The 25,449-nt window shown below is 38.0% G+C and overlaps 1 protein-coding gene and 1 long non-coding RNA gene across 12 annotated transcripts; one reads left to right on the forward strand and one right to left on the reverse strand.

Moving 5' to 3' along the window:
• The first annotated feature begins 1,051 nt into the window (after nt 1-1,051).
• LOC137490188 (uncharacterized) lies at nt 1,052-6,535 on the forward strand. Its single transcript, XM_068218293.2, has 11 exons — nt 1,052-1,419; nt 1,756-1,998; nt 2,635-2,985; nt 3,306-3,998; nt 4,212-4,424; nt 4,547-4,641; nt 4,763-4,813; nt 4,921-5,296; nt 5,427-5,594; nt 5,759-5,874; nt 5,975-6,535. The coding sequence occupies exons 2-10, from the start codon at nt 1,950-1,952 to the stop codon at nt 5,872-5,874; spliced, it is 2,112 nt and encodes a 703-aa protein (XP_068074394.1). The 5' UTR covers nt 1,052-1,419; nt 1,756-1,949; the 3' UTR covers nt 5,975-6,535.
• An 869-nt stretch (nt 6,536-7,404) lies between these two features.
• Nucleotides 7,405-24,048, reverse strand: LOC137490189 (uncharacterized). 11 transcript variants are annotated; one of them, XR_012407736.1, is made up of 5 exons: nt 23,698-24,048; nt 17,223-17,324; nt 13,631-13,701; nt 11,941-12,304; nt 7,405-7,983 (listed from the first exon to the last, which is right to left on the reverse strand). It is a non-coding gene; the product is annotated as an uncharacterized lncRNA (long non-coding RNA). The 11 variants fall into 11 exon arrangements; XR_011009576.2 differs by having other exon boundaries at nt 11,941-12,369; XR_012407732.1 differs by having other exon boundaries at nt 11,941-12,377.
• Nucleotides 24,049-25,449: the final 1,401 nt, after the last annotated feature.

The raw sequence follows: 25,449 nt of genomic DNA on the forward strand, positions 1-25,449 counted from the left end.
GTTAGCCCATCTGGGCCTGGGGATTTACTCTTTTTTTATAGACAGCACTGCTTTGGTAAGTTCAACTAAAAAAGTTCATTATCACAAATCATTTTGAATTCATTTTTGAGTTGAGGGTTTGATTTCCTGTATAAACCATTCAGTTTTTACTTTTTTATTCAGTCTTTACCTCCTGCCCTTTATCTGAATTTTGCGCGTCACTAGAACCACGTGAATATAAACCTGGCTATTTGAAAGATATTATGCTAACCAGTTAGCATTTTGGGCAGATCACCTACAGCACCTTTAAACAACTAATTGATTGCTCAAGCTAACTGATGCATTATAATTTTATTATTATAATGAAGGTCATAATGACTGTTAGGCGAAAGCCAGAGCTTATACTTACCTTAACGTTACTTTATTCCTGTGGTCACTTCACCTCTAACGTAACGTTACCGCAGTCACTGTAAGTTAATGAAATACAAAACGCAGTTAACAGAAATATACTTTTATTCAGTCCAAAACTATCTAAAACCTCATAATTAACGTTAGCACTAATGTTACAAGCGCCGTCAGTTATTTAACGTTATTGGTTTAAAAATGGCGCACTCAAACAGTCTGTTACGTGATTAACAACTAACGTTAAAGTTAATTAGTTGATTATTTGAAAATACACGCACTATACAGAAATATAACGTTATATAACAATCATTTAATTGACACCTAAATTATTGAATTTTAACACTTAACCTTCCTGATGAATCCGTTGGATGAGACCACGACGAATGAATGCGTGCGTTGCCGAGAAGATGCCTGGTGGTGAAAGAGTTGTTTGCGATCGAGTCGGCTCCATTATATGAATCGACTCTCTTAAATAAACTGAAAGAGTCGAATCCCCCTGAAACTGATTCCTTTTTGCATAATAATGTAAGACACAACAATGACTGATTGCTATTTCGTTATACTGCTCGGCCACACGCATTTTATTCACCCATACACTATGCATGTTGATGATGAGTGTGAGCTTATGGACACGTGTGAATAATTCCCGAGCAACCGATTCAATCTCAAACGAGTCAGTGCTGAACAGAATCAGTGCAAATGTGATTAACATACAGTATCGCATTTTTTTTATTACAACCAAAAATGTAACAAATATCTGACTTTAAGAATAGTTCGTTTGGAGTATTTTGGGTTTTTATTTTAGTTTGTAATCTATTTCGCACCTACCCAAAATATTCAAATATTTTTGCGTCACGAAATTAAGTTTTAAGTTTTTTCAGGCGAAAATAAAGCTTAAAATCTTACTCGAGGGGAGCCAGACAGATCTACGCCGCAAGCAGATTTAATGTTCTTTGTGCGTCCAGTAGGCTGTACAGTGTTAATTATTCCTTTAGAACATAATTCAAACCAAACTAAACCCAACATGATGAAGAGGTATGTGACGGTTTAGCAAACGGTTATTTTATATAAGTATCCACATAAAAACGTGTTTAATTAAAAAAGCTAGGTCTAATGTTTACATTTTAATTATCGATTGTATTGCCATTGGTGTTGATTTACTGTTGTTTAAATGTCCATGAGGAAAACTACTTAACCATTAAGCAATTATGTTTTTTAATCAAAGTTATTTTAAATTGTATTTCTAAAAAGACATTTTGTCCAATCTTCCTCGGAAATTGTGCTACTTTTTATGTATTTATGTAAATGTACACATTCTACTTTTTTATCCATGTATAAAATCGTACATATTTTTTGTTTGTGTTTAAAAAGCGCAATGGCGCTCAGCATTATTTGAAATTCGTTCCAAAAATTCCACGGATTCCACGTCATCGCCATCGTCAAGCTAGCAGCACTTCAGTACATCAGAAGACGCGCACTTGAACAGTCATTTTTACGGCTAGTTCAGCAAGAGTCCAACAAAAGCGAAGAGAAAACAGTTTACAGTGTTTTACTGCGTTTTACTTATGTCGATATTGTGTTCTACTGCATCAGCAATGGCTAACAGCTCAACAGGTAAATGAATCCAGCATCTCAGGTTCTCATTAGTGTTCAAAGTTTGACACTGACTGTCCAATCAATCACAATAGCTAACGTTACACTTATAAGATCAATATCAACATCGATTATTGAACATCGTCGATATGTTGTTTTATTTCAGTGAAATGCGATAACGTAAAATCTGATGAACATGTATATTGAGCATATAAAATGTCTGCTTTATAGTATGCAAGAAAAACTGAAATATGTTCTTAGTAAAATAATTAAAACTGCAGTCTTTAACATTTCATGGAAAATCACACAGTATCAATTTAGCAAGTAGCCAGCTCTTATAGTTAATTATGTATCTCCTTACCACAACCAGAATTACAATACATTTGCAAACTCGTCAAAGAACACTTGAATAATTAGACTTAACAATTTGTTTCTATGAAATTTTAATGACATCACAATTGAAGAAAATTAAATCAGCTAATACTATAGTTATATAGATTAAATACTTGTATATAGTCATACAGTTCTAATGTTGGTAACATTGTGTTGTGACATTGTTTATTGTAAAATACTTTATTATTTAGTTCAATTCAAAGAAAGTAAATGTAATAACTTAAAAAATTTGTCTGTTTTTTTGTTTTTGCTTTGTTTTTTCAGAAACACAACCAAACACTATGAAGAACTGCCTTTGTGCATTCTTCAGGAATATATGGCTGGCTGTACAAAACTCCAATCGGTGCAGACGTCGAGGCAGTAAAGTGTCTCCTTTTCAGCCTCCGTCTGACACAGAACCAGGGGCTCCACAGCCAGGCCCATCAACAGATGATCCTCAGCCTGCTCTGTCCAGCTTTGAGTCTCTGGCTGTAGACAGTCGGACTGATCCTCAGTCTTGTCTGTCCAGCTTTGAGCCTCAGGCTGTAGACGAACAGACTGATCTCCAGCTTAGTCCATCCAGCAACAAGCCTGCAAACTTTGAAGGAAATCCATCCATTGGAGAACCAGCTGAAGGTGAAGCTTCTGTCATTATTATACTGCTTTGTGTCAAGTAACAAATAATGTGTACAAATAACTGTACAAATATTTTTTTGAATCATGTTTATCCGGATCTGTGTGTCTAAACAAAATTGATTGCACATCAATAATTCTATCACACACACACACACACACACACACACACACACACACACACACACACACACACACACACACACACACACACACACACTTATTGTTGTGATATGTTTATTGTAAAATATTTTATTAGTTTAATTTTTAACAAAGTGAATCTACTGTAGTAACTAGAAATCTTTTTTTGTCATTGTTTCCAGAAACTCAACCAAAAAGAAAGAAGAACAGCCTTTATGCATTCTTCAAAAGGAAATGGCTGTCTGTACAAAAAGGAAATCAGCGTCGACGTCGAAGCAATGAAGTGTCTCCTTTTCAGCCTCCGTCTGACACAGAACCAGTGGGTCAACAGCCAGGCCCATCTTACCTCAAGTCAACAGCTGTAGAAGATCAGACTGATCTTCAGCCTGCTCTGTCCAGCCTTGAGTCTCGGGCTGTAGACGATCAAACTGATCCTCAACTTGGTCTGTCTGGCCTTGAGACTCTGGCTGTAGACGATCAGACTGATTCTCAACTTGGTCTGTCTGGCCTTGAGACTCTGGCTGTAGACGATCAGACTGATTCTCAACTTGGTCTGTCTGGCCTTGAGACTCTGGCTGTAGACGATCAAACTGATCCTCAACTTGGTCTGTCTGGCCTTGAGACTCTGGCTGTAGACGAACAGACTGATATTCAGTCTGCTCTGTCCAGCTTTGAGCCTCTGGCTGTAGACGATCGAACTGACCTTCAGTCTGGTCTGTCCGGCCTTGAGCCTCTGGCTGTAGACGATCGAACTGATCTTCAGCTTGATCTGTCCAGCCTTGAGCCTCTGGCTTTAGATGATCAGACTGATCCTCAGCCTGGTCCATCCAGCAACAAACCAGCAAACTGTAAAGCAAATCATGAGCCAGCTGAAGGTGAGTCTAGTGTAATTTTATTTCTGTCCTATTTATCACACTTGTGTCAAGTGACTCTGTCAGGTCTGTGTAGTTATTTATGTTTTACATAATTTATGTTAGTTGAAAAATCATAATATTGGTTTGTTTTTGGTAGATAGCTTCAGAGATAGTATATGACTTCTAATATCTGGTGGCGTTTTGTAATTTTTTGTGTTTGTTTGTGGTTTCTAGAGAAAGATTCATCTTCTCTTGAGCTAAATCCACCTGCTCTTGAGTCAAATCCATCAACCCGTCCACAAGATTCACTCTACCCTGAGCCAAGTCCACCTTCTCCTGAGTCAGATAAACCCGTTTCCCAGGCAGGAGGTCAGCAGGATCTGAATGATCAAACAGAGACTCCAGAAAACTGGTTAAGAACCTTCTCTTTGCCGGGTCCATCTACTCGTAAGTGTTTACATTTTTCTTTATCCATTGACTATAACTAACTTTTCCAGAGACTGCTGTGCATAAATAATATTAATCAAAGTAGTATAATTTTTCACAATTCTTCTTGTGCTTGTTTGCAGTTTCCTTTTCTGAAGTTTACGAAGTGGGAGATGAGCTTGGAGAAGGAGGCTTCGGTGTTGTGTTTGAAGGGATCAATAAATTGAGCCAACAACAGGTAGAAACACTGTTTTTGTTCTCACCAAACCATAAATAAATATATTTAAGCCTTCATTGTTAACAAATTTCCACACTTCAAAAGATTTGATTATTTATTTAATTTTATTATTCTTTTGCAGGTTGCCATCAAGTTCGTGACGAAGACAATGTTGGACCGGTATATCACAGTTGTAAGTTTACAGTGCACATAATGCATATATTTAAATGCAGATAGTCTTAAATATAAGTGAATTTTGGCATTGAAAGATACCTAACCTTTTGTTAAATTTTTCTCCAGCCTGGGGTTTCCAAACCACTGCCTATAGAGGTGGCCCTAAACCTGCAGCTGAATCAAGCTCCATTAAGCCCCTACATTGTGCACATGATCGACTGGTTTGATGAGGAACATCAGTACATCCTCATCATGGAGTATCCGCAACCCTGCGAGAACTTTCTCAAGTTTATCACTCGCAAAATCAAACTGAGTGAATCTCTGGCACGAGGCCTGTTGTACCAAGTGGTGCTCGGAGCCAAGCACTGTCTTGACAGAGGTGTCTTCCATCAAGACTTTAAGTTAAACAACTTTCTGATCAACAAAGACACACAACAAGTCAAGCTGATAGACTTTGGCTGTGGGGATTTCATCAAAGGTGTCAATCAGGAAGGATTTACTGGTGAGTTTTAATGTTACCTTTGCTATAATGAGATGTCTTGATGTGATGAGTAAAAGCTGACATTTGGATTGGTAAATCCAAAATGGAAATGTTTGCTCAACCTAAATTTGTCTTGCTTTTTACCAAACAGGAGGATGCTGCCCACCAGAGGATGCTGTGGCCTTGAATGTAGCAGAGCCAGAAACGGTGTGGTCTCTGGCCTTTGTGCTGTACAGAGCGGTCTGCAGTGGTCATCCCTTTGGAACATTTGCAGATACAAAATATGGCCATCCAATATTTGAATCTGGCATATCCAGAGGTGAGCTACCAAAAACACAATTGCAGTAATACTGTTAAACACTGTCTCAGCGCAGTCATTTTCATAATACATGCTACATATTTCAGTTTTCAAACATGACACTGTATGTCACATGGAGATAACGATTATGCATAACTAACCAGCACTCTTCTGAACATTTGCAGAGTTCCAGGATTTGATCACACGGTGCCTGATACAAGATCCAGCCAAGAGATCCACTATAGAAGAGATGTTACAGCACGAGTGGTTTCATCAGGGACAACAGCACCTCAGAAATTAGGTATCTTTGGAGATAAAGCAGATGATGATACAAAATACTTTTTTTTCCAAGTGCAAACATGGTATCATCACATTTTTCTTTACATTTATTTATTCTGCAGGTTCTCCAGATCAGGTGGAAAAACCAGCAGAAAGAAGAAAAAGTCCAAAAAACAGAAGAAAAAACAGCAGAAAGAAGAAAAAGTCCAAAAAACAGAAGAAAAAACAGCAGAAAGAAGAAAAAGTCCAAAAAACAGAAGAAAAAACAGCAGAAAGAAGAAAAAGATCAAAAAACAGAAGAAAAAACAGCAGAAAGAAAAAGATCAAAAAACAGAAGAAAAACCAGCAGAAAGAAGAAAAAGTCCAAAAAACAAGAAAAAACAGCAGAAAGAAGAAAAAGTCCAAAAAGCAGAAGAAAAACCAGCAGAAAGAAGAAAAAGTCCAAAAAACAAGAAAAAACAGCAGAAAGAAGAAAAAGTCCAAAAAACAGAAGAAAAAACAGCATAAAGAAGAAAAAGATAAAAAAAACAAAAGAAAAAACAGCAAAAAGAAGAAAAAGTCCAAAAAACAGAAGAAAAAACAGCAGAAAGAAGAAAAAGTCCAAAAAACAGAAGAAAAACCAGCAGAAAGAAGAAAAAGTCCAAAAAACAGAAGAAAACCCAGCAGAAAGAAGAAAAAGTGCATTTAAGGAGCAAAGATAGTTAGATAATCCCTGCAAAATGCAAATTGCAAATTATGTTGATTATATTGCTTCCATGGTTCAATGAGAATGTCAAGCTACGAGAATACTTTTGTGTGCACAAAAAAAAAAAATAAAGACTTTGTTCAACAGTTTCTTCTCCTCTTTGTTATTAGTTGTCATCACTAACATTTCATGTTTTGTCTGGTCAACTTCAATTCATTGTAAATATACATCCTTCCTTGTCATTCATACTTGTCATTCTGGGCTTGGTTGCATCTGGGATGGACCATCATGTGCTGGGTTCAAAATCATTATTTCAGGTATTTTTGGGAGAAATGGATGCCGTGTGCTCTGGACCAAAGAAGAAAAGGGGAAGCGTATTCATTCTTTTTGAGGGAAGCGTATTGCATATTTCAACAAGACAATGCAAAATCATATTCTGCACACATTACAAAATCCTGGCTGTCTGCAGTCCTGACCTGTCTCCAATAGAGAATGTGTGGCACATTTTAAAGCACAAAAAGCAACAACGAAGACCCTGTACTGTTGCCAACCTTAAGACTTGTTTGCAGGAAGAATGGGACAAAATTACACCTAACAGACTTCAGTGACACTTTGTGTCGTCAGTTCCTAAAGGTCTTTTAAGTGTTGTGAAAAGGAAAGGCAACATTACAAAGTGGTAAATGCTTTACTGTTCTGACTTTTTAAAAATGTTTTGGGAGAAGAACAAAATTTGAATACGTGTTTATTATTATTTTTTTATCACATGGAACACTTTAATTAATGTCTTTTGTATTGCCTACAATAAGATAAAACTCAAAGTAAAATTATTAAAAAAATATTTTAAAATTTTAATTATTAAAAAAAAAGTCAGTGACAAATAACTCATCTTTATTTCAATAGCGCTTTTACAATGTAGATTGTGTCAACGCAGCTTAACATCATAGTAAATTGAAACGATGTCAGTTCAGTTTTAAGAGTTTAAGTTAAGTTTAGTTCAGTTCAGTTCAGTGTGGTTTAATTTTCGTAGCTAAGAGTTCAAACACTGATAAGCAAGTCCATACATGCGCAGCTACACAAATCCCGAATCATGCAAGCCAGTGGCGACAGCAGCGTGGAACAAACTTCACCACTCGACGAAAGTGAAGGGGGAAAAAAAAAAAAACTCGAGAGAAACCAGTCTCAGTAGGGCAAGACCATCTCTCCTCTGGCCAAACTTCTTTTCCAGAGCTGCAGTCTATGTGCCGGAGGCTGGAGAAAGCTGGACATCCATCGTGGAGAAGCGGCAGGAGGAGAGGTCACCACCTGGTGTACAGACTGGCCCTTCAGGATCAATGTGAAGACTCGCCTGTCACTGGGTACTTACAGAAATCAGTCTCATGCTCACCACTTCTCCATGACCACCACAGCAGCTGCTCAGGACAAGGCCTGGTCCAGGATTATAAAAACCTCGGGAATAATAAAAACAGACTAACATAAGTGAAGATGCTTTACAAATTATAATGTCTTTTGGGAAGTGTTCCCAGCTTCGGTTGCCTTAACAATGCAGACTAACAATCCTTTAGAGGATTTCGACTTTGTAAACATTTGTGGGGTTTTTTATGTATTATATTTATGCTAATGTAAAGAGTTGTGTCTTTAATCTAGTTTTAAATTGACAGAGTTTGTCTGCTTCCCTAACTGTGCAAGGAAGGCTGTTCCGGAGTTTAGGTGCCAGATATGAGAAATATCTACCGCCTACAGTTGATTTTGATATTCTGGGAATAATCATTTGTCCAGAATTACCGTAGTGGACGTGAGGGTATAAAGATGGACGCAATAGCATAATGACTGTATCTAGTAACATAGCTAGCAACATGGAGCAATGAAGTCGTGTTTAGGAAATAATAAACAACTTCTTTTCATTAATTATAGTTAGCCTATATATAAATTGAATGTACCTATATTTAAAAGAAGACTAAAAAGAGAAAGAAAAAGGAGGGGGAAATATTCATTTACACTAGTAAAATAGCAGATTTTTCAGTCTATTAAAAAAAGAAATTATTTTAAAATATACAGCAGCAGTACTTGTTTTGTCCAGCAGAGAGCGTATTAACATATTTTTCAAAACCAGTGTCTAACTGTCCAAGTGGAATCCTTTTCATTGTTTACCAAATTCTTTTTTGCATCATGTCTTTTCCTGAGGTTGCACCGTTGACTATATATTATGTAATGTAATGACTATTTATTATATTACTTACTTGAATTAAGTATCTATCTGACTCTTTTGTAATACTACTTTAGTTTTCTGCTGCATCTCTAACCATTGTGAAAAATTACTTGTGCAGAAATATTTGCATAATGAACATTTCAGAATGTTCTACAATAACACTAGTATGGACTGGATTACTTCAAGCTTTACCACCATTGTGTAGGACACAAGCGCAAAGCTGGGTCTAATGTTCAATATTTATTTTGCAGATCTACTTATTTTATGTCATTATTAAAATGTGAGTGCAATTAATAAAGGGCAATTCTGGAATGTGGAATTTGTTTGGTAAATGGAATGATGTGTGAGTACTCAATTAGCCTTAACTTAAATCACATGTGGGAATAAATAAATAATTAGGGAAATTATATATTTTTTTAAAATGCACACTTTTTATGTAAAATAATTTCAGAGAAAGTTGATTTTACACAAAAAATGATCTGATCACCTAGTCATGACAGCATATGTTTTTAGTTCATTGTAACGTATTAAACTAAGTAATTATGTTCTAACGTAACTTTATGAGTTATGCAAGACTGTTTAAGTCAGTTTAACAACATATAACTTTAATGGACTTTAATTTGATTCAGCTTAAAAAATTAAGGCAACCAGGATTTTTTTACAGTGTAACTAATGAAATTAAAAATGTACTTTTTATAATTAGACAAAGTTGTCAAATAACTTTGGCTGCAGTTTGCTCAGAACAATAGTGAAAACGGGGTAAAGGGACTGTCCATCCAAAAACTCTAATTCTATTATCTATTACACACCCTCCAGACATGTATGTGTTAATTTATTCAACATTATATTTAGCCTTTCCCCCTTGTCTGATAACATGATAACATGTTTGGGAGTACAATTTTATAAAAACAAAATAAATCATTGCTGTGTTTTCCTTTTGAAAGTGAAAGCTGATGCAAGAAAAATTGAGTTATTAAGTTTTAATATTATTTAAAAATATTTTATTGTGGTATTTATGTAGTTTTAAGGATGTTTTAACCACAAAAGTGCTCAGCATAAATGAGCACCCCTCACAGATCTCTCTTTTAAATTAATAATTTCTATAGGATGATTTACAATAACTTATTTATTATTCATATAACTTATGATAATGATCTCCAAATAAGTACATCTAAATTAATATGTTGGAAACAAAATAGTAGATAAAATTTTAATAAACAGAAAAAATCAAGAGAAAGATATATATTTTACAATAACTCATATAGCATTTTGAATTTAAATGTATGATCTTTCTATTACTAAAGGTACTTAGGAATAAACTTCCTACTATTCCTTATTTTAATGGATATAACTGTGTAATAAAAGTCTTTTGTTTATAATATTTACTATATTCACTGAGAAATAGATGAAAATGTTCATTTTCAAAAGGGGGTTTACTTATAAATATACATATATACACACAAGGCTGCACAGTAGCGCAGAGCGTAGTAGCAGGTTTGCCTCACAGCAAAAAGGTCGCTGGTTCAACCCTCGGCTGGGTCAGTTGGCGTTTCTATGTGGAGTTTGCATGTTCCCCCTGTGTTCCTGTAGGTTTCCTCCAGATGCTCCAGTTTTTCCCACAAGTCATGTGGTGTAGGTGAATTAGGTAGGCTAAATTGTCTGTGGTGTGTGTGTGTGTGTGTGTGTGAGTGTGTGTGTGTGTGTGTGTGTGTGTGTGTGTGTGTGTGTGTGTGTGTGTGTGTGTGTGTGTGTGTGTGTGTGTGTGTGTGTGTGTGTATGAATATTTCCTAGCGATGGGTTGCAGTTGATAGGGCATCCATTGCATAAAACATATACTGGATACGTAAACACAGGAAAAACATGCAAACTCCACAAAGAAACAGCAAATAACCCAGCCAGGTGCAAACCAGCAACCTTCTTGCTGTGGGGCCACAGCAATACCCTTAGCGCTACCCTTAATTATGTTTTGTGCACTCTTTATTAGTACTTATACTAATACAAAGCTGTTAGGTTTTCTTAACGCATAGAATTTAAACAAAATAGCACAGGTTCTTTCCTCCACAAGGCATCATATGGAAGCTCTCAGCATCACAGAGCTCACTGGCCTGTATAATCTTCAGTCAATCAGGGTCTGCCAGAAGGGCTGCAGTGCGACATCTTCACCCAGACTGTTCAGTGTTCTGTACTTACAAAACTCGGCCAAGCAGCTCTGACCCACTTCCCTCTTTCCTCTTTCCTTCCTCCTGCACACTCCTTTCCCACGGGAGCAGACACCTATTTTAAATGTCTTAGTTCTCAGTAATGCGTTTGCAACATCATCGACTCCCTCCCCTTTCCTCTGCTTGTGTGTTTTTATTTTTTGTGCCATTCTATCTTTATTCTGCTCTTGGACTCTGATCTCTCAGCAGATCCCCTCCTCCTTCTCAGCAGGTTTATAGGGCATGACAAACACAGTCACCTCAATGTGCTCTTTGTAGCTTCAGCTCACATCTAATTGAATTAATCAGGAGTATTTATGTGTGTGTTTCTCTCTCTCTCTTTCTCTCTCTCTCTCTCTCTCTCTCTCTCTCTCTCTCTCTCTCTCTCTCTCTTTCTCTCTCTCTACCATGTGTTCCTCTACATTGTGGAGACTAAATGTCCCCACAAGTATAGCAATACCAGTAAATTGTGACCTAGATGGGGCATTTTCTTTGGTCCCTATGAGGAAAACACAATGTAAAAATGCAGATTGTTTGATGTGAGAGTTGGGTTGTGGATTGAATATGCAGTTTTTACAGTATAAATATCATTACATCTATGGGGCGTCCCAATAAGCTTAGCTGGATGTGTGTATATCTTGTATTCCTTATGATAAGAGGACCAAATGTCCCCACAAGTATAGCAATATTAGTAGATTTTGATCTTTCGGATACAATATTTTGGTTATAAATGGTTTGTTCTGAAATTGTAAAAATACAGATTGGTTGCTGTGACGGTTGGGGTAAGGAAATAGTTGTATACGTTTGTATATAAAAATCATTACATCTATTCAATTCATGTTTATTTCTATAGTGCTTTTACAATGTAGATTGTGTCAAAGCAGCTTAACATAGAAGTTCTAGTAAATAGAAACTGAGTCAGTCCAGTTCTTGGAGTTTAAGTTCAGTTTAGTGTAGTTCAGTGTGGTTTAATTTACACTGCTGAAAGTCCAAACTCACCAAATTCATCGATGCGCAGATCCACAAGTCCCAAACCAAGCAAGCCAGTGGCAACAGTGATGTGGAATAAAATTTCCCCAATTGATGAAAGGTGAAGGGAAAAGAGTCGAGAGAAGCCAGGCTCAGTTGGGCCATTTCTCCTCTGACCAAACTTCTTGTGCAGAGCTCCAGTCTAGGTGCCGGAGGCTGGAGACCGCTGAATGTCCAACGTAGAGAAGCTCCAGTTGTGAGTAGGTCACCGACGAGTGTTCAGGCCGGCCCACAGGATCAATGTGAAGACTCGTTTGTCACTGGGTCTTTAAGGGAATCAGTCTCATGCCCTCCGCTTCTCCATGACCACCACAGCATCAGCTCAGGATACGACCTGTTCCAGGATTATGGATACCATGGCATCATCTCTTCACAGGACTCGGATCACATCAATAATCTCTAGAGATCTCGGAATGAGTATACCAATGTGGAAATATATAGAGAATAAAGAAAATAATTAGCACAGCAGCTGTTTATGGTGTATTTAAACACAAGATCCAAAAATGAAGTGCTATAAATGAAAATTGTACTTTTATAAACAGACATAGAAACAAACAGGTAAAGCATATGAGTATTCCTAACAAAATGTCGGGTGCAATAAGACAGGAGGAGTGTGTCCTACAGGTGGTTTGTCAAGCCCACTCGTCTGCATGGAGCACACTCGTGCAGCACACCATTATGTAATGCATTGTGTGTATGCTTTACTAAAAAGATCTTTAATCCAGTTTTGAACTGAGAGAGTGTGTCTGAACCTCAGACATTATCAGGAAGGCTATTCCAGAGTTTAGGAACCATGAATCAAAGGCTCGACCTCTTTTAGTAGACTTTGCTATTATGGGTACTACTAGAAGCCCTGAGTTTTGAGACACAGTCACTGTCTTTCTCCTCTCTGTGTGTGTGTTTGTTTTGCCTCTGTGAAAATCAGCGCGTGCCCAAACCGACACTCCCATTTTTATGCAAATTTTTACAGACCTTCCCTCTTTTGTTCCTCCTAAGCAGAGCTGGACATGCCCACTTTCCTGACTTTTCCAAAGTAGATGTGTGAAAAAACCCTGCTAAAACAGGGGGGCTTCATGGCTTTTGGATTGTAGCGAGACAGAAGGTTGGTTTGATAAACAGGAGCTAAATTATTTAAAGCTTTATAGGTAAGAATCAATATTTAATAATCAATATGAAACTTAACAGCAAGCCAATGTAAGGAGGATAAAATTGAGATGAAATGATCACATTTTCTAGACCTGGTAAGAACATCAATGGGAAGTCCACATATAGACAGCTGTGTGTGTGAGTGTGTGTGTCTGGTATTCCTTATGATATGAGTACCAAATGTAGCAATGCCTATGGTGGCAGAGAGAGAGCTTAACGTGCTGCAATTTAAGAAAACATTTTCAATTACAAAAAAACGAAGCAAATTAAGAAAAGGTTTGACAGCACACATGCTGCAAATTGTCACAACACAAACACATTTTTCAAAAACGTGCTGCATTTAGTCAACGCAAACAAGTAATAAAACGTGCTGCATTTTTTCACAACACAATGGAAATGTTTCAAGGAGACCTGAAAACATGATTGACCCGGCTATTTAGGTTATAGTTATTTAGGCCAATGAATACTAAAGACACAAGAATCAAGATATTAAAATAAACAAACAAAAACTCACCTTTTAAAGATCACCTACAACTTCATTGAGCAATAGTCACGACACAGCGGCGTCTGTCACGTTTTTGGGTCCTGTTTTTTGGGGGATAGAATATACAGTTTACACCATATCATTTATGTATTTAGGATTCCTTATAAAGATAGCTAGACAAGTGTTTTTGTGTGTGTAAGGACACAAATTTGTATAATTACATGTTTATGAGGTATTACAAGCTGAGGTGGTTTATGTGGACATGTCCTTTGTCCTCATATTTTCAAACTGTTACACAATCTTAACATTTCTGTAAATGTTTAGAGCTAGGGTTAAGGTATGGCGATATAATAAGTGGATTTTAAAGTAGCCAATGTAAAAAAACAAGTGTGTTTATGGTTGTGGTTTATGTTTATGGTGTTTTAACCCAAAGAACAAAAAGAGCCTTTAAGCTGGTTGATGTGGAGTTTTCTTCTTGACTGGCTTATTTAAATGTGAGATGTTGATATGCACGTGCCCATGTCTTATATTTGCGCACCTAATTACTGAATAAAAGATGAGCCTTTTCCTGCAGTGCTCTTCATACTGTTTTTAATTAAATGCCTCGTTTGACTGTGCGTTATTCTCATAGGTCATTTCCCCTACACGGCCTCCCTTCAGGAGCGCTAATAATTAAACATTATTCAGATTGGATTAGTCAGATGCATCTTTTGTGTCTTAGTGAGACCTGAACGCAGATCTTTCTCGCCCTGTGGCCGTTGCTCTAAAATAAAGTACAGCAACTCCCTCATTTCAAGGAGCCTTTTAACCATTGTTTTGCAATTACTATTTATTTCCCTGTCCCTGTAGCTCCAGGGATTTGTGATGCAGCTCTGTCTCTGTCCCGGAGCAAGCGGTGACCTCTGAGGTTTTGTTTGCAGTGATGCAGCCCGACTCTTTATAAGTTTAGCAACCCTAGGTTTGGCCTAGGGGTTGAAGGGTGAGACAGAGCCATTAAGAAGTTGTCCCTGATTTAATGGAGATTGTTAAAGTGAGCTTTTTTAAAGGCCAGATGACAGGAGATATCCGGGAAATTGACCCACAGGATAGCCTCGCTTAAGCTGTCACATTTGATAGCGGGCAGAACAAACGCACTGTTAGCACACTGATGAGATACTGTGCTGCTTTGCACTGAGATTTTACACAAAAAAAATAGTATAATAGAAAGAAGTAATACTAAAAATAATAATATTCTATTTAATGTATAATTTTTATTTATTTCAGACAGATTTTAAGTTCTCTCTAATAATCAGTTTATTATAATATAATATAATATAATATAATATAATATAATATAATATAATATAATATAATATAATATAATATAATATAATATTCATTTTTTCCAATATACGCTCACTGGCCACTTTATTAGGTACACCTGTCCAACTGCTTGTTAACGCAAATTTCTAACCACCCAATCACATGGCTGCAACTCTATGCGTTTAGGCATGTAGACATGGTCAAGACGATCTGCTGCCATTCAAACTGAGCATCAGGAAAGAAAGGTGATTTAAGTGACTTTGAACAAGGCATAGTTGTTGGTGCCAGACGGGTTGGTCTGAGTATTTCAGAAACTGCTGATCTAATGGAATTTTCACGCATAACCATCTCTAGGGTTTACAGAGAAAGGTCTAAAAAAAAAAAAAAAAAGGAGAAAATATCCAGTAAGACCTCAGTTCTGTGGGCGCAAATGCCTTGTTGATGCCAGAGGTCAGAGGAGAATGGCCAGACTAGTTCGAGCTGAGCATCAGTAACTCAAATAACCACTCGTTACAACAGAGGTAGAAGAGCATCTCTGAGGGCACAACACATCCAACCTTGAGGCGAATGGGCTACAGCAGCGGCTAAGAACAGGAAGCTGAGGTTACTATTCGCACAGGATTACCAAATTTGGAAAATCTGGTCTGTTGCAGCATTCGGATGGTAGGGTCAGAAATTGACCTCAACAACATAAAAACATGGATCCATCGTGCCTGCTTTCAACGGTTTAGGCTGGTGCTGGTGGTGTAATGGTGTGTAGGATATTTTCTTGGCACACTTTGGGCCCATTAGTACCAGCTGAGCATCGTGGCAACACCACAGCCTACTCGAGTATTGCTGCTGACCATGTCCATCCCTTTATGACCACAATGTACCCATCTTATGATGGCCAACAGGAAAACACACCATCTAATAAAGCGCGAACCATCTCAGACTGGTTTCTTGAACAATGAGTTCATTGTACTTAAATGGCCTCCACAGTCACCAGATCAAATAGAGCACATTTGGGATGTGGTGGAACAGGAGATTTGCATCATGGATGTGCAGCCGACAAATCTGCTGCAACTGCGTAATACTATCATGTCAATATAGACCAAAATCTCTGAGGAATAATCCCAGTACCTTGTTGAATCTATGCTACAAAGGATTAAGATAGTTCAAAGACAAAAGGGGTCCAACCCGGTACTAGGAAGATGTACCTAATAAAGCTTATTAGGATAAATGCTGATGGAAAATAATACAAGTAAATACAAAAAAATGGGTTAAATGAACAACTATTATCCCAATGCAAAATACATTATATCCCAAAATAATACATTTAAAACTTGTCATATTCTGATTCAACATTTTGGTCTGCCTATAGTAATGCTTTATAATGAGTTTGACAGATAATGCATACACTACCTGCTCAGAATTCCTTACGATTTGATATCACATGACATTTTATACCACCAAACACTAGTCAATGTCAGATCCACAAGTAAATATAGGAAATCACAACATGTCTGAACGCACAATACGTCGAACTTGAGGCGAATGGGCTATACCAGCAGACCAGACTACTACACCGGGTGCCACTCCTGTCAGCTAAAAACAGAAAACCGAGCCTACAGTTTGCGCAGACTCACCAAAATTGGACAATAGAAGATTGAAAAAAAATTGTCTGGTCTGATGAGTCTCGATTTCTGCTGTGACATCCGGATAGTAGGGTCAGAATTTGACCTCAACAACATAAAGGTGTAAATCCAGCCTGCCTTGTATCAACGGTTCAGGCTACTGGTGGTGGTGTGGCACACTTTGGGCCCATTAGTACCAATTGAGCATTTTGTCAGCATATCCTAAACCAATAGAGCATCTTTGGGATGTGGTGAAACAGGAAATTTGCATCATGGATATGCAGCCAACAAATCTTGAATCTATGAAACAGTACCTTGTTGAATCTATACCACAAAGTATGAAGGCAAAAGGGGGTCCAACCCGGTACTAGTAAGGCGTACCTATTAAAGTGGCCGGTCAGTGTAGGCCCACAGATCTGATAAATGCTGCCAGTATGAAAGCATAACACAAGCTGTTGGAATAAATCTCTGAAGTGTCACTTTGTACTAAATAATAGAGGTAAATTAATTATTTCCATCTTCATTCTTTCATCTGTGGGTCCAGATATGTAGCAGGTTAGTGAATTTGCATTATAATGTCTATCATGCTTGAATCAATGTACTGTAAACAGTTGTTTAAAAAAACCTAACCACCAGTTTAGTTTGTATAATAATTTTTTTTTGTTACATTAAAAGGTAATTGCATGTGCAAGTGGTTACTTTACCTTTTTTTGGCAGTATTATCCTCATATACTTCAAATAAAGGCAGCAAACTGTAACCTTCAGGACTCTCAGTAGGGAGGAGAGAAACCACAGTCACATCCTTCCTGGAACAATTATGAAAAAGAGAGAGAGAGTATGAACAATTAGCCAGCTGGGTATTATAAAACAAAGCAAGTAATGCTATGCTAATTAGCTCAACATCATGTAATCTTTTTTTAGTATTTGCTAATGATTCGTTAATTAGTCTGACTTTTTAATGCTGCAAATCAAGAGTGATTAATTTGAACATATTACAGTATTTAAGAAACTTCATCACAGAGCTGCAGAGCGTGGATGTAATTCAGCTTAACCTGTTTTACGTATTGTTTACACAATGCAGTAAATGAACTATAAGCACTTCCAAAAAACAAAACAAAAAAAAACATAATACAATTCCTTTGAATAGTTCAAAATTTTCTGCTTTTTATGTTTATAATGTTCTGAAAACAAAGTTGTAACTAGTAGGTAGTTTAGATATTCCAACAATTGCTGCGTCCCAATTCGCATACTATCTGTGCTAAATAGTGTTCGAAAATAGAGCTAGATATTAAAGGGCACCTATGGTTTCAAGCTGTTTGGACAGACGTGTGTAGGTATAGTGCAGGGGGGCCAACCCTGTTCCTGGAGAGCCACCTTCCTGTGGTGTTTAGGTCCTAATTAATTGGTTCAGGTGTGTTTGATATGGGTAACAACTGAAATCTGCAGGAAGGTGGCTCTCCAGGAATAGGGTTGGCCACCCCTGGCATAGTGTATAGACCTTTTTCTTGGAACACAAATTTACCCATTATGCTTTGCGTGTATGCGCAAGGAGAATGCTAAGCACTTCCGGTCGGCAGCTGATGCGTGCATTTTCCCCTCGTTGTCAGACTGCATCTTCTGCCGTTTAAATGAAGCCTCGTCATCGCTAAAGTCAACAGATTGTCTTTCTTTCAAATATATAACCAGCCCAAACAAATGTAGTCCACCAAAATGTTTGACACACACAAGTAGCCTACTGTACTTTCCCACTAACACACTGATTTAATAAGTGTGACAAAGTGAAAATAAGGTGACATTTTGAAATGACAGAAAAACACAAACCGTGGTAAATACTACACACGAAATGAAACATAAACGGCTCACGATTAGAATAAACAGCAAATCAGCCAGCACAGTATCAATAAAGGACTTTTATTGGTCATTTTTGTAAATTGCATGACTTACATACCTGTTAATTTTCATGCCAGTAATCTGGTGTGCTCTATAATGCAGTGAACTATTGCGTGTGTGTTGAAGAGCTGCTGAGCTAACAGTTGACAGGTCGGGAACACACACACACTTTGTGGCCGCAGACACATGAACAAGGAGAACGTTTTTATCTCGCTCGAGAACCACATCTGACAGGCGTTAACACATACTCTTCAAAGTTGTGTTTCACAAAAACACTCCGTAATCCTTTAAAAACGCTATTGTAACCCATTTTCGGAGCGCAAATTACCAGTTGTAAACACTGTAAACGGAAGTTCTTAGCATTCTACCGGAAGACGCTGGTCACTATGACGCCCTCCATGCAGCAGCCAAGAAAAAGGTCTATAGACCGTCATATTGGGGTGATCTAAACACACCCAGTCCTTTTTTTTTTTAATTAACAACAAAACGGTGGACCAATTGAGGCAGTTTTTAGATCGACCGCAACTTGACGTAGGAGTGCAGTCCCCCCGACTACGTTCCCCATATTCAGCGTGTGAGTCAAAGCGATGTCGCTAAAGGAACACCCTTGCTATTTTTAGATGTAGGGCTCATTGGGCTCAACACAAGATCAATATTCTCCACATTATTGATTTAATCGGAATTATTGTTTGTAACTTCAGGTAGGTTTACAAACATGTGTACTTTCCATTGCGTCTACCTTAAACTTCCGCCGTTTTCATTTCTCGCAGTCACAGAAGCTTCCTGTGATCTTAACTAGGTGCAGCTGGAAAGTGCAAGCGAGTTGCCTCAGGTGCATGGCCCTCAAATAACTTGCCTGCAGGTCGCACATCAGAAGAGTCGCGAAATGCATTTTAGAATTCTAAACATAGGTTTTTATCAGGGTACACACAACGGCGCTTCGGACAGCCGCCGACTTGAAGCGCCATTGTGTATACTCTGATAGAAATATATGTTTAGAATTCTAAAATGCATGGTGCGACCCTGCGCTTCTGGTGTGCGACCTGCATGCAAGTTTACACAGGGTACACACAACGACGCTTCAAGTCGGCGGCTGTCTGCGGCGCCCAGCCACAATTCGAGACACTTCATATTTCTGCCGCGCCACAGAGCTCCATCAGAATAATTTTAATTTTAAATAACATGCGAATGTGTGTGTCTGGTGTAATATTTAATGCTTCGTGTTTATTCTCCACCAATAAACTATGTAGCAAATTAATAATAATGTAGATTAACTTTGCAAGCACTACATTAATAATCTGTAACAAATTACATTGTAGATTAGAGTGCTCGCATATCTACACCATTATTACTGTAATAAATTAGCTCAAGGTTATTCTTCCCGCGCCTTTTCCACCGTTATAATGTTGCGAGTTATGATTTAGATTACAGTGCTTGCGTATCTTCTGGACCATTATACATATAGCAGACTAGCTTAACGGGAGGAAGATTCATTTGAACAGGGCTTCAATTGAATCGACTCTTTAGATCCGAACAAACGAATCGTCCAGCGATGCTATCAAAATAAAACCCATTAAGTTTGAGCAGGGTAACAAGATCGAAATTTAAGACAATAGATTCATAAATATACACAGGCGCCTCTCTTTATACAAAATTAAACTTTGACTAATCTAACAGAAACTAACACCTAAAACAAACACACATTCACACAAGGAAAGTAAAGAAGGTAAAGTAAGAGGTTGAGAGGATGTAATGATGGGAGAACCTCAGAGTTTGTAAGAGCAAACGAAGCGAACCAAACATAATCAAATTCACCCTTCTATTTTCTTTAAAGGGTTGAATTTAGTTCACACTAGTTTAGATGTTGGAAGAAAGTGGATACTTGCGGTCTGTCCGTGATGTCAGAGGCTCCCGTTGTTGAGCACGTGGTTCGGCTGGTTGTTCCTTGTTCCTCGTGAGACTTGGAGTGGGGTGGAGTCGGTAGTTTCAAGTTTGAAGCGGCAAAGGGGCTAGTCGTGAGGACTATTGATTTGCAACACACTAAACCTAACTAGACTCTCGATAGAAAAATAACAAAATGAAGGGGATGTGAAATGTCCGAGCTGTGCGATTAACCCTTTCCATCTGGGTCTCCGCCTGCTTTCTTGGAGGTTTCTCTGCTTAGGTCTCGTTCTTAGGTTGTTGCAGATGAAGAGGTTTCAGAGAAGAGAGTTGAGAGAAGAGTTCTTTCTGAAGAAGTTGCAGCGAGTTTGAAGAGGTTGAAGAGCTTGAAAACGTTGCAGGGCATTTTAGAACCGAGCTTCAGAGCAGCGTGTTTCAAGAGCATGAGTAGTGAGGGTTTCAGAACAGAGAGGGGTTCAAGAGCTTCAGGGCAGAGAGTAGGCGTTGCTTTGGTCCCAAGCTTATATAGAGCAGGTTCGGATCCACCCTCCATGGAAAGTTGACCAATTAGAAACTAACTACCTTGGAACATTGGTTTATGGTGCTTTGTTCGAGGCAGAGGAATTTACATAGGCAAATTTTATGCAAATCAGGGCAGAAATGTTAAAGTCTCTTAAAATGTTAATATGTTGCACTCATATTAACATAAAATGTCAACGATCAATTAGTACAGCAAGTAAGCTTTACGAAAAGTCTAAACACGAACAGTATAAGAGCTTGTTTAGCTTCGGTACAGTTAAACATTATATACAGAAGTATTCAAATCAAAATGTTAATACAAGAGCAGGGGAAACGTTGCAAAACACATGATTACACATAAAGAGAGTAAAGTTTACATTAAAATATCACTCTTAAGCAAGGAGCTTAAAAAGTCCTAAACCGTTCTTTGTTCAGTGCTGCATGGCACATTCCTTTTGGGTCGTAAATACCTTGGAATCAGGTTTCGAGTCTTCCCTGGGCAAAAGTTGGCTTGGTTGTGGAATAAAAGCTAAATAATTGTGTGTCTGGTCAGCCATTTTTGTTTTGCCGTGTGGATCCTCTGAGCTGTGCATCCGGTGCCTCAGTCAAAGTTAATCCAGTGTGCCTGGTTATTAGTCTTGGTGTAAAAGCTCGGAACTTTTAACTAGCACACAGTTGGCTGTAAAACTATACAAAGACAACTGATTTTGTACTCTTTGCTAGGTCTGTGTCTGAGTCTTACATGTACGACTGAATGCTGATCCTCTCACTCATGTTGCTTCTTTCTGTCTGCCTGTCTGTTGCCAAACAGTGGGGGAGCTCTTGGCTCCCCCTTGTTATGTTGGGCGGGAAGTTGAAACTAATTTTCATGTAAAGCAACACACCCCTAAAACAGCGAGTTGTGTACACGCACCCAAAATAACACTTTTAACACATTGTAATAAAAATATCTGAACTGTGTTTTGAACTGAACCTAAACTAGCAAACTCAGAATAACCACAATAATAATATTTAATCTTAAAAAAGGGGTAAACTATGTGCCCTTTAAAGTTTGAGGACAAACTTCATGGTGGCTTGAAAAAGCTGAGTCTGAAAGTTTGAAGTGGTTTTAAACTGTAAATAACTGAAATAGTTTTTATGAAGTTTGAAACAGATAAGTACATATATGTTAGCATGTTTCTAGTAAAGACTGGCATGTTTCTTGGTAGGCAGTTGCTAGGGTGTTCTGAGTGCTTGCTAAGGTGTTGCTAGGCGGTTGCTAGGTTGTTGCTAAGGTGTTGCTAGGTGGTTGTTAGGGTGTTCTGAGTAATTGCTAAGTGGTTGCTAAGGCGTTGCTAGGTGGTTGCTAAGGTATTGCTAGGCGGTTGCTATGGTATTCTAGATCATTGTTAAGGTGTTGCTAGGTGGTTAGGGTGTTCTGGGTGGTTGCTAAGGCATTGCAAGGTTGTTGCTGAGATGTTGATAGGCGGTTTCTAAGGTGTTGCTAGGGGGTTGATAAAGTTTTCTGAGTGGTTGCTAGGCAGTTGCTAAAATAAATTAGCATGATTCTAGCATGAATTAGCATGTTGTTAGCATGATTATAACATGAATTAGCATGTTACTAGCATGTTTATAGCATAAATGAGTATGTTGTTAGCATGATTCTAGCATAAATTAGCATGTTGTTAGCATGATTCTAGCAAGAATTAGCATGTTGGTAGCATGATTCTAGCATGAATTAGCTTGTTACTAGCATGACTCTGGCATGAATTAACATGTTACTAATGGGTTTCTAGCATAAATTAGCATGTTGTTAGCATGACTTTAGCAATAAATTAGCATGTTATTAACATTATTTAAGCATGAATTAGCATGTTACTAGCTTGTTATTAGCATGATTCTAGCATAATTAACATGTTACTAGCATAATTCTAGCATGAATTAACATGTTACTAGCGTGTTTCTAGCATAAATTAGCATGTTGTTAACATAATTTTAGCAATGAATTAGCATGATTTGAGCATGAATTAGCTCGTTAATAGCATTTTTAGCATGAATTAGCATGTTACTAGCATGATTCCAGCATGAATTATCATGTTACTAGCATGATTCTAGTATGAATTAGCATGTTGTTAGCATGCATTAGCATGTTACTAGCATGAATTAATATGTTGCTAGCATGATTCTTGCATGAATTAGCATGTTACTAACATGAATTAGCATGTTGTTAGCATTATTCTAGCATGAGTTAGCATGTTGTTAGCATGATTCTAGCATGAATTAGCATGTTACTAGCATGATTCCAACATGAGTTAGCATTTTGTTGGCATGATTCTAGCATGAATTAGCATGCTGTTAGCATGTTTCTACTGAATTAGCATGTTTTTAGCATGATTCTAACATGTTAGCATGCTTCTAGTGTGTTACTATCATGATTCTAGCATGAATCAGCTTGTTTGTAGCTTGAAAGGCTTAGGGGGAGATTAAAAATAGTCGCAGAAGACGAAGAAGAAGTTTAAGTGAGATAACAGTAGGCTATGTTGGCTTTTCAAGCCATCATAAATAGTATGTCCCAAACCATAGTATGTTGAAAAGAGTATGCCAAAGGTACCTGGATGGTGTACGGTGTCCAGTAAAAATGCAAAGTGTATTAGAAGTGTCCATGCTCTAACCGCTACTACAGAACTACAAATGCGGGTGAAAAGTGTAAACAAACTACCAACATGGCGGACACGCGAGACCACCCATCAAGTAGAGAGGCTTCGGTAAACATATTTGAATGACTGTTAATTAATATCTAGCCAAGTGGAACATGTTTAAAACACATTTTCGTGTTATATTTCATCTGCAACAACGATGTGAACTTATGTCAAGATATGTTTCGCCATTAACGTCTGAATGCATAATTACCCAAAGACTTGAGGAGATTTCTCTGCATGAAAAACCCGCGAATGGCAGAACATCCCACTGCTGCTTCTCCAATAAGGTAGGAAATAAATATAGAAGAAATATGGATGATTTGTCGAGATGATTTACAGGGGACGTAACTAAGCAACCTAACTTAGCGATCTGTTAACCAAGAAGTAGTAACGCGTTATGTTCCAAAATAGGTCCGTCCCAATACGCATGCATACTTATGCGCTATTCTACGCCATTTTGCAGTATAAATAGTGTAAGTAGTGCGTTTACACTGAAAAAAATAATATTAAGAGCAATTCACGCACTCAACGACCGCTGTTTTGCTCACGTAGCGGATGAGGCGGAGCTATCAGGCGCACGTGTTTGATAACTTCATTTATTTTGGATTGTAAAGGTGAAATTCTCCTATGAGAGTGATTATAGCGCCACCCGATGGAGTATGCGGTAAAACTCACGGCAGGTATTATTTGGTACATTGTTCATTTATTTCAATAATTTGGTAAACCTCAAAAGTCATCTGGGAACGGGTTGAAATTCCGCTTAGTAAAAAAAAACATTAGTGTTACATTTGGGGTGACACTACATACATATACTAAGCTGTTGTGTGTGTAAGTGCATAAGTACATACTGCATGAGTGAATAGTGTATAGTGTGCCATTTGGGAAGCAGCTCAAACTCAAAAGAAATTACTTTTTCTTTACAAAAAAAGTGCATACTTTTAGGGTGTAGTATAAGTATGTGAACTGGGGCGCAGCAAAAGTTTCATGTAAAATGATGCATTTCCTTGGTGAATTTGAATGGCTGCCTAAGAGACAAAATTAAGGCAATGATTCATTTCATAATGTTATTGATGTTACCTTTTGCACCTTCTCAAATCATCTGACACCAAGTAGCAACATTTAAAATTCATTATGCAAACACTGAACTAGTTATCCACAAAACTAATTAACGGCGACGCAGTAGGTAGTGCTGTCGCCTCACAGCAAGAAGGTTGGCTCAGTTGGTGTTTCTGTGTGGAGTTTGCATGTTCTCCCTGCGTTCGCGTGGGTTTCCTCCGGGTGCTCCGGTTTCCCCCACAGTCCAAAGACATGCAGTACAGGTGAATTGGGTAGGCTAAATAGTCCGTAGTCATTCAAGTGTGTGAATGAGTGTGTGTGGATGTTTCCAAGATATGGGTTGCGGCTGGAAGGGCATCCGCTTCCTAAAAACGTGCTGGATAAGTTGGCGGTTCATTCCGCTGTGGCGACCCCAGATTAATAAAGGGACTAAGCTGACAAGAAAATGAATGAATGAAACTAATTAACAACATTTTTTTAAAAGTTATTTGTGTAACAGCAGTTGTTGTCAACAGAAGTGTGAATCAAAGTCTAGTCTATTAAAGACAGGTCAATGCAGGAACAAAACAGGAGCATAGGCGTAATCCGAAAACGTAATCAAAATACAGGCGAGTCGGCGGCTAGATGGCAAAGAATTGAGGAACAAGCCAAGAAACAAGACAGAAAATAAAAACAAGAAAATCCCTTTGTGATGTTCATAAAAGAAACAAAACTCAGCAATGGGGATGTGATAGTGCATGTGATCAGTTCAAAATGATTCTCCAGCTGTGTGTGTGTGTGTAATCAAAGTGAAAGAGGAACCGGTTTGTATGAGGTGCATGCTGGGAGCTGTAGTTTGTAAATGCAGTGTTTATGTAATTCTCCAGTGATCCACAGATCACCTGTGACTGTAACAATATAAATCTCC

This window comes from Danio rerio, chromosome 6 (genome assembly GCF_049306965.1).
Source record: "Danio rerio strain Tuebingen ecotype United States chromosome 6, GRCz12tu, whole genome shotgun sequence".
Classification (NCBI taxonomy): domain Eukaryota; kingdom Metazoa; phylum Chordata; class Actinopteri; order Cypriniformes; family Danionidae; genus Danio; species Danio rerio.

Excerpts from the sequence above, each read along its gene's own strand:
- LOC137490188 (XM_068218293.2), top strand. The coding sequence starts at position 1,950 with ATGTCGATATTGTGTTCTACTGCATCAGCAATGGCTAACAGCTCAACA. Across the intron at positions 4,642-4,762 it reads ATAAATTGAGCCAACAACAG|GTTGCCATCAAGTTCGTGAC; the intron begins GTAGAAACACTG and ends ATTCTTTTGCAG. Across the intron at positions 4,814-4,920 it reads TGGACCGGTATATCACAGTT|CCTGGGGTTTCCAAACCACT; the intron begins GTAAGTTTACAG and ends ATTTTTCTCCAG.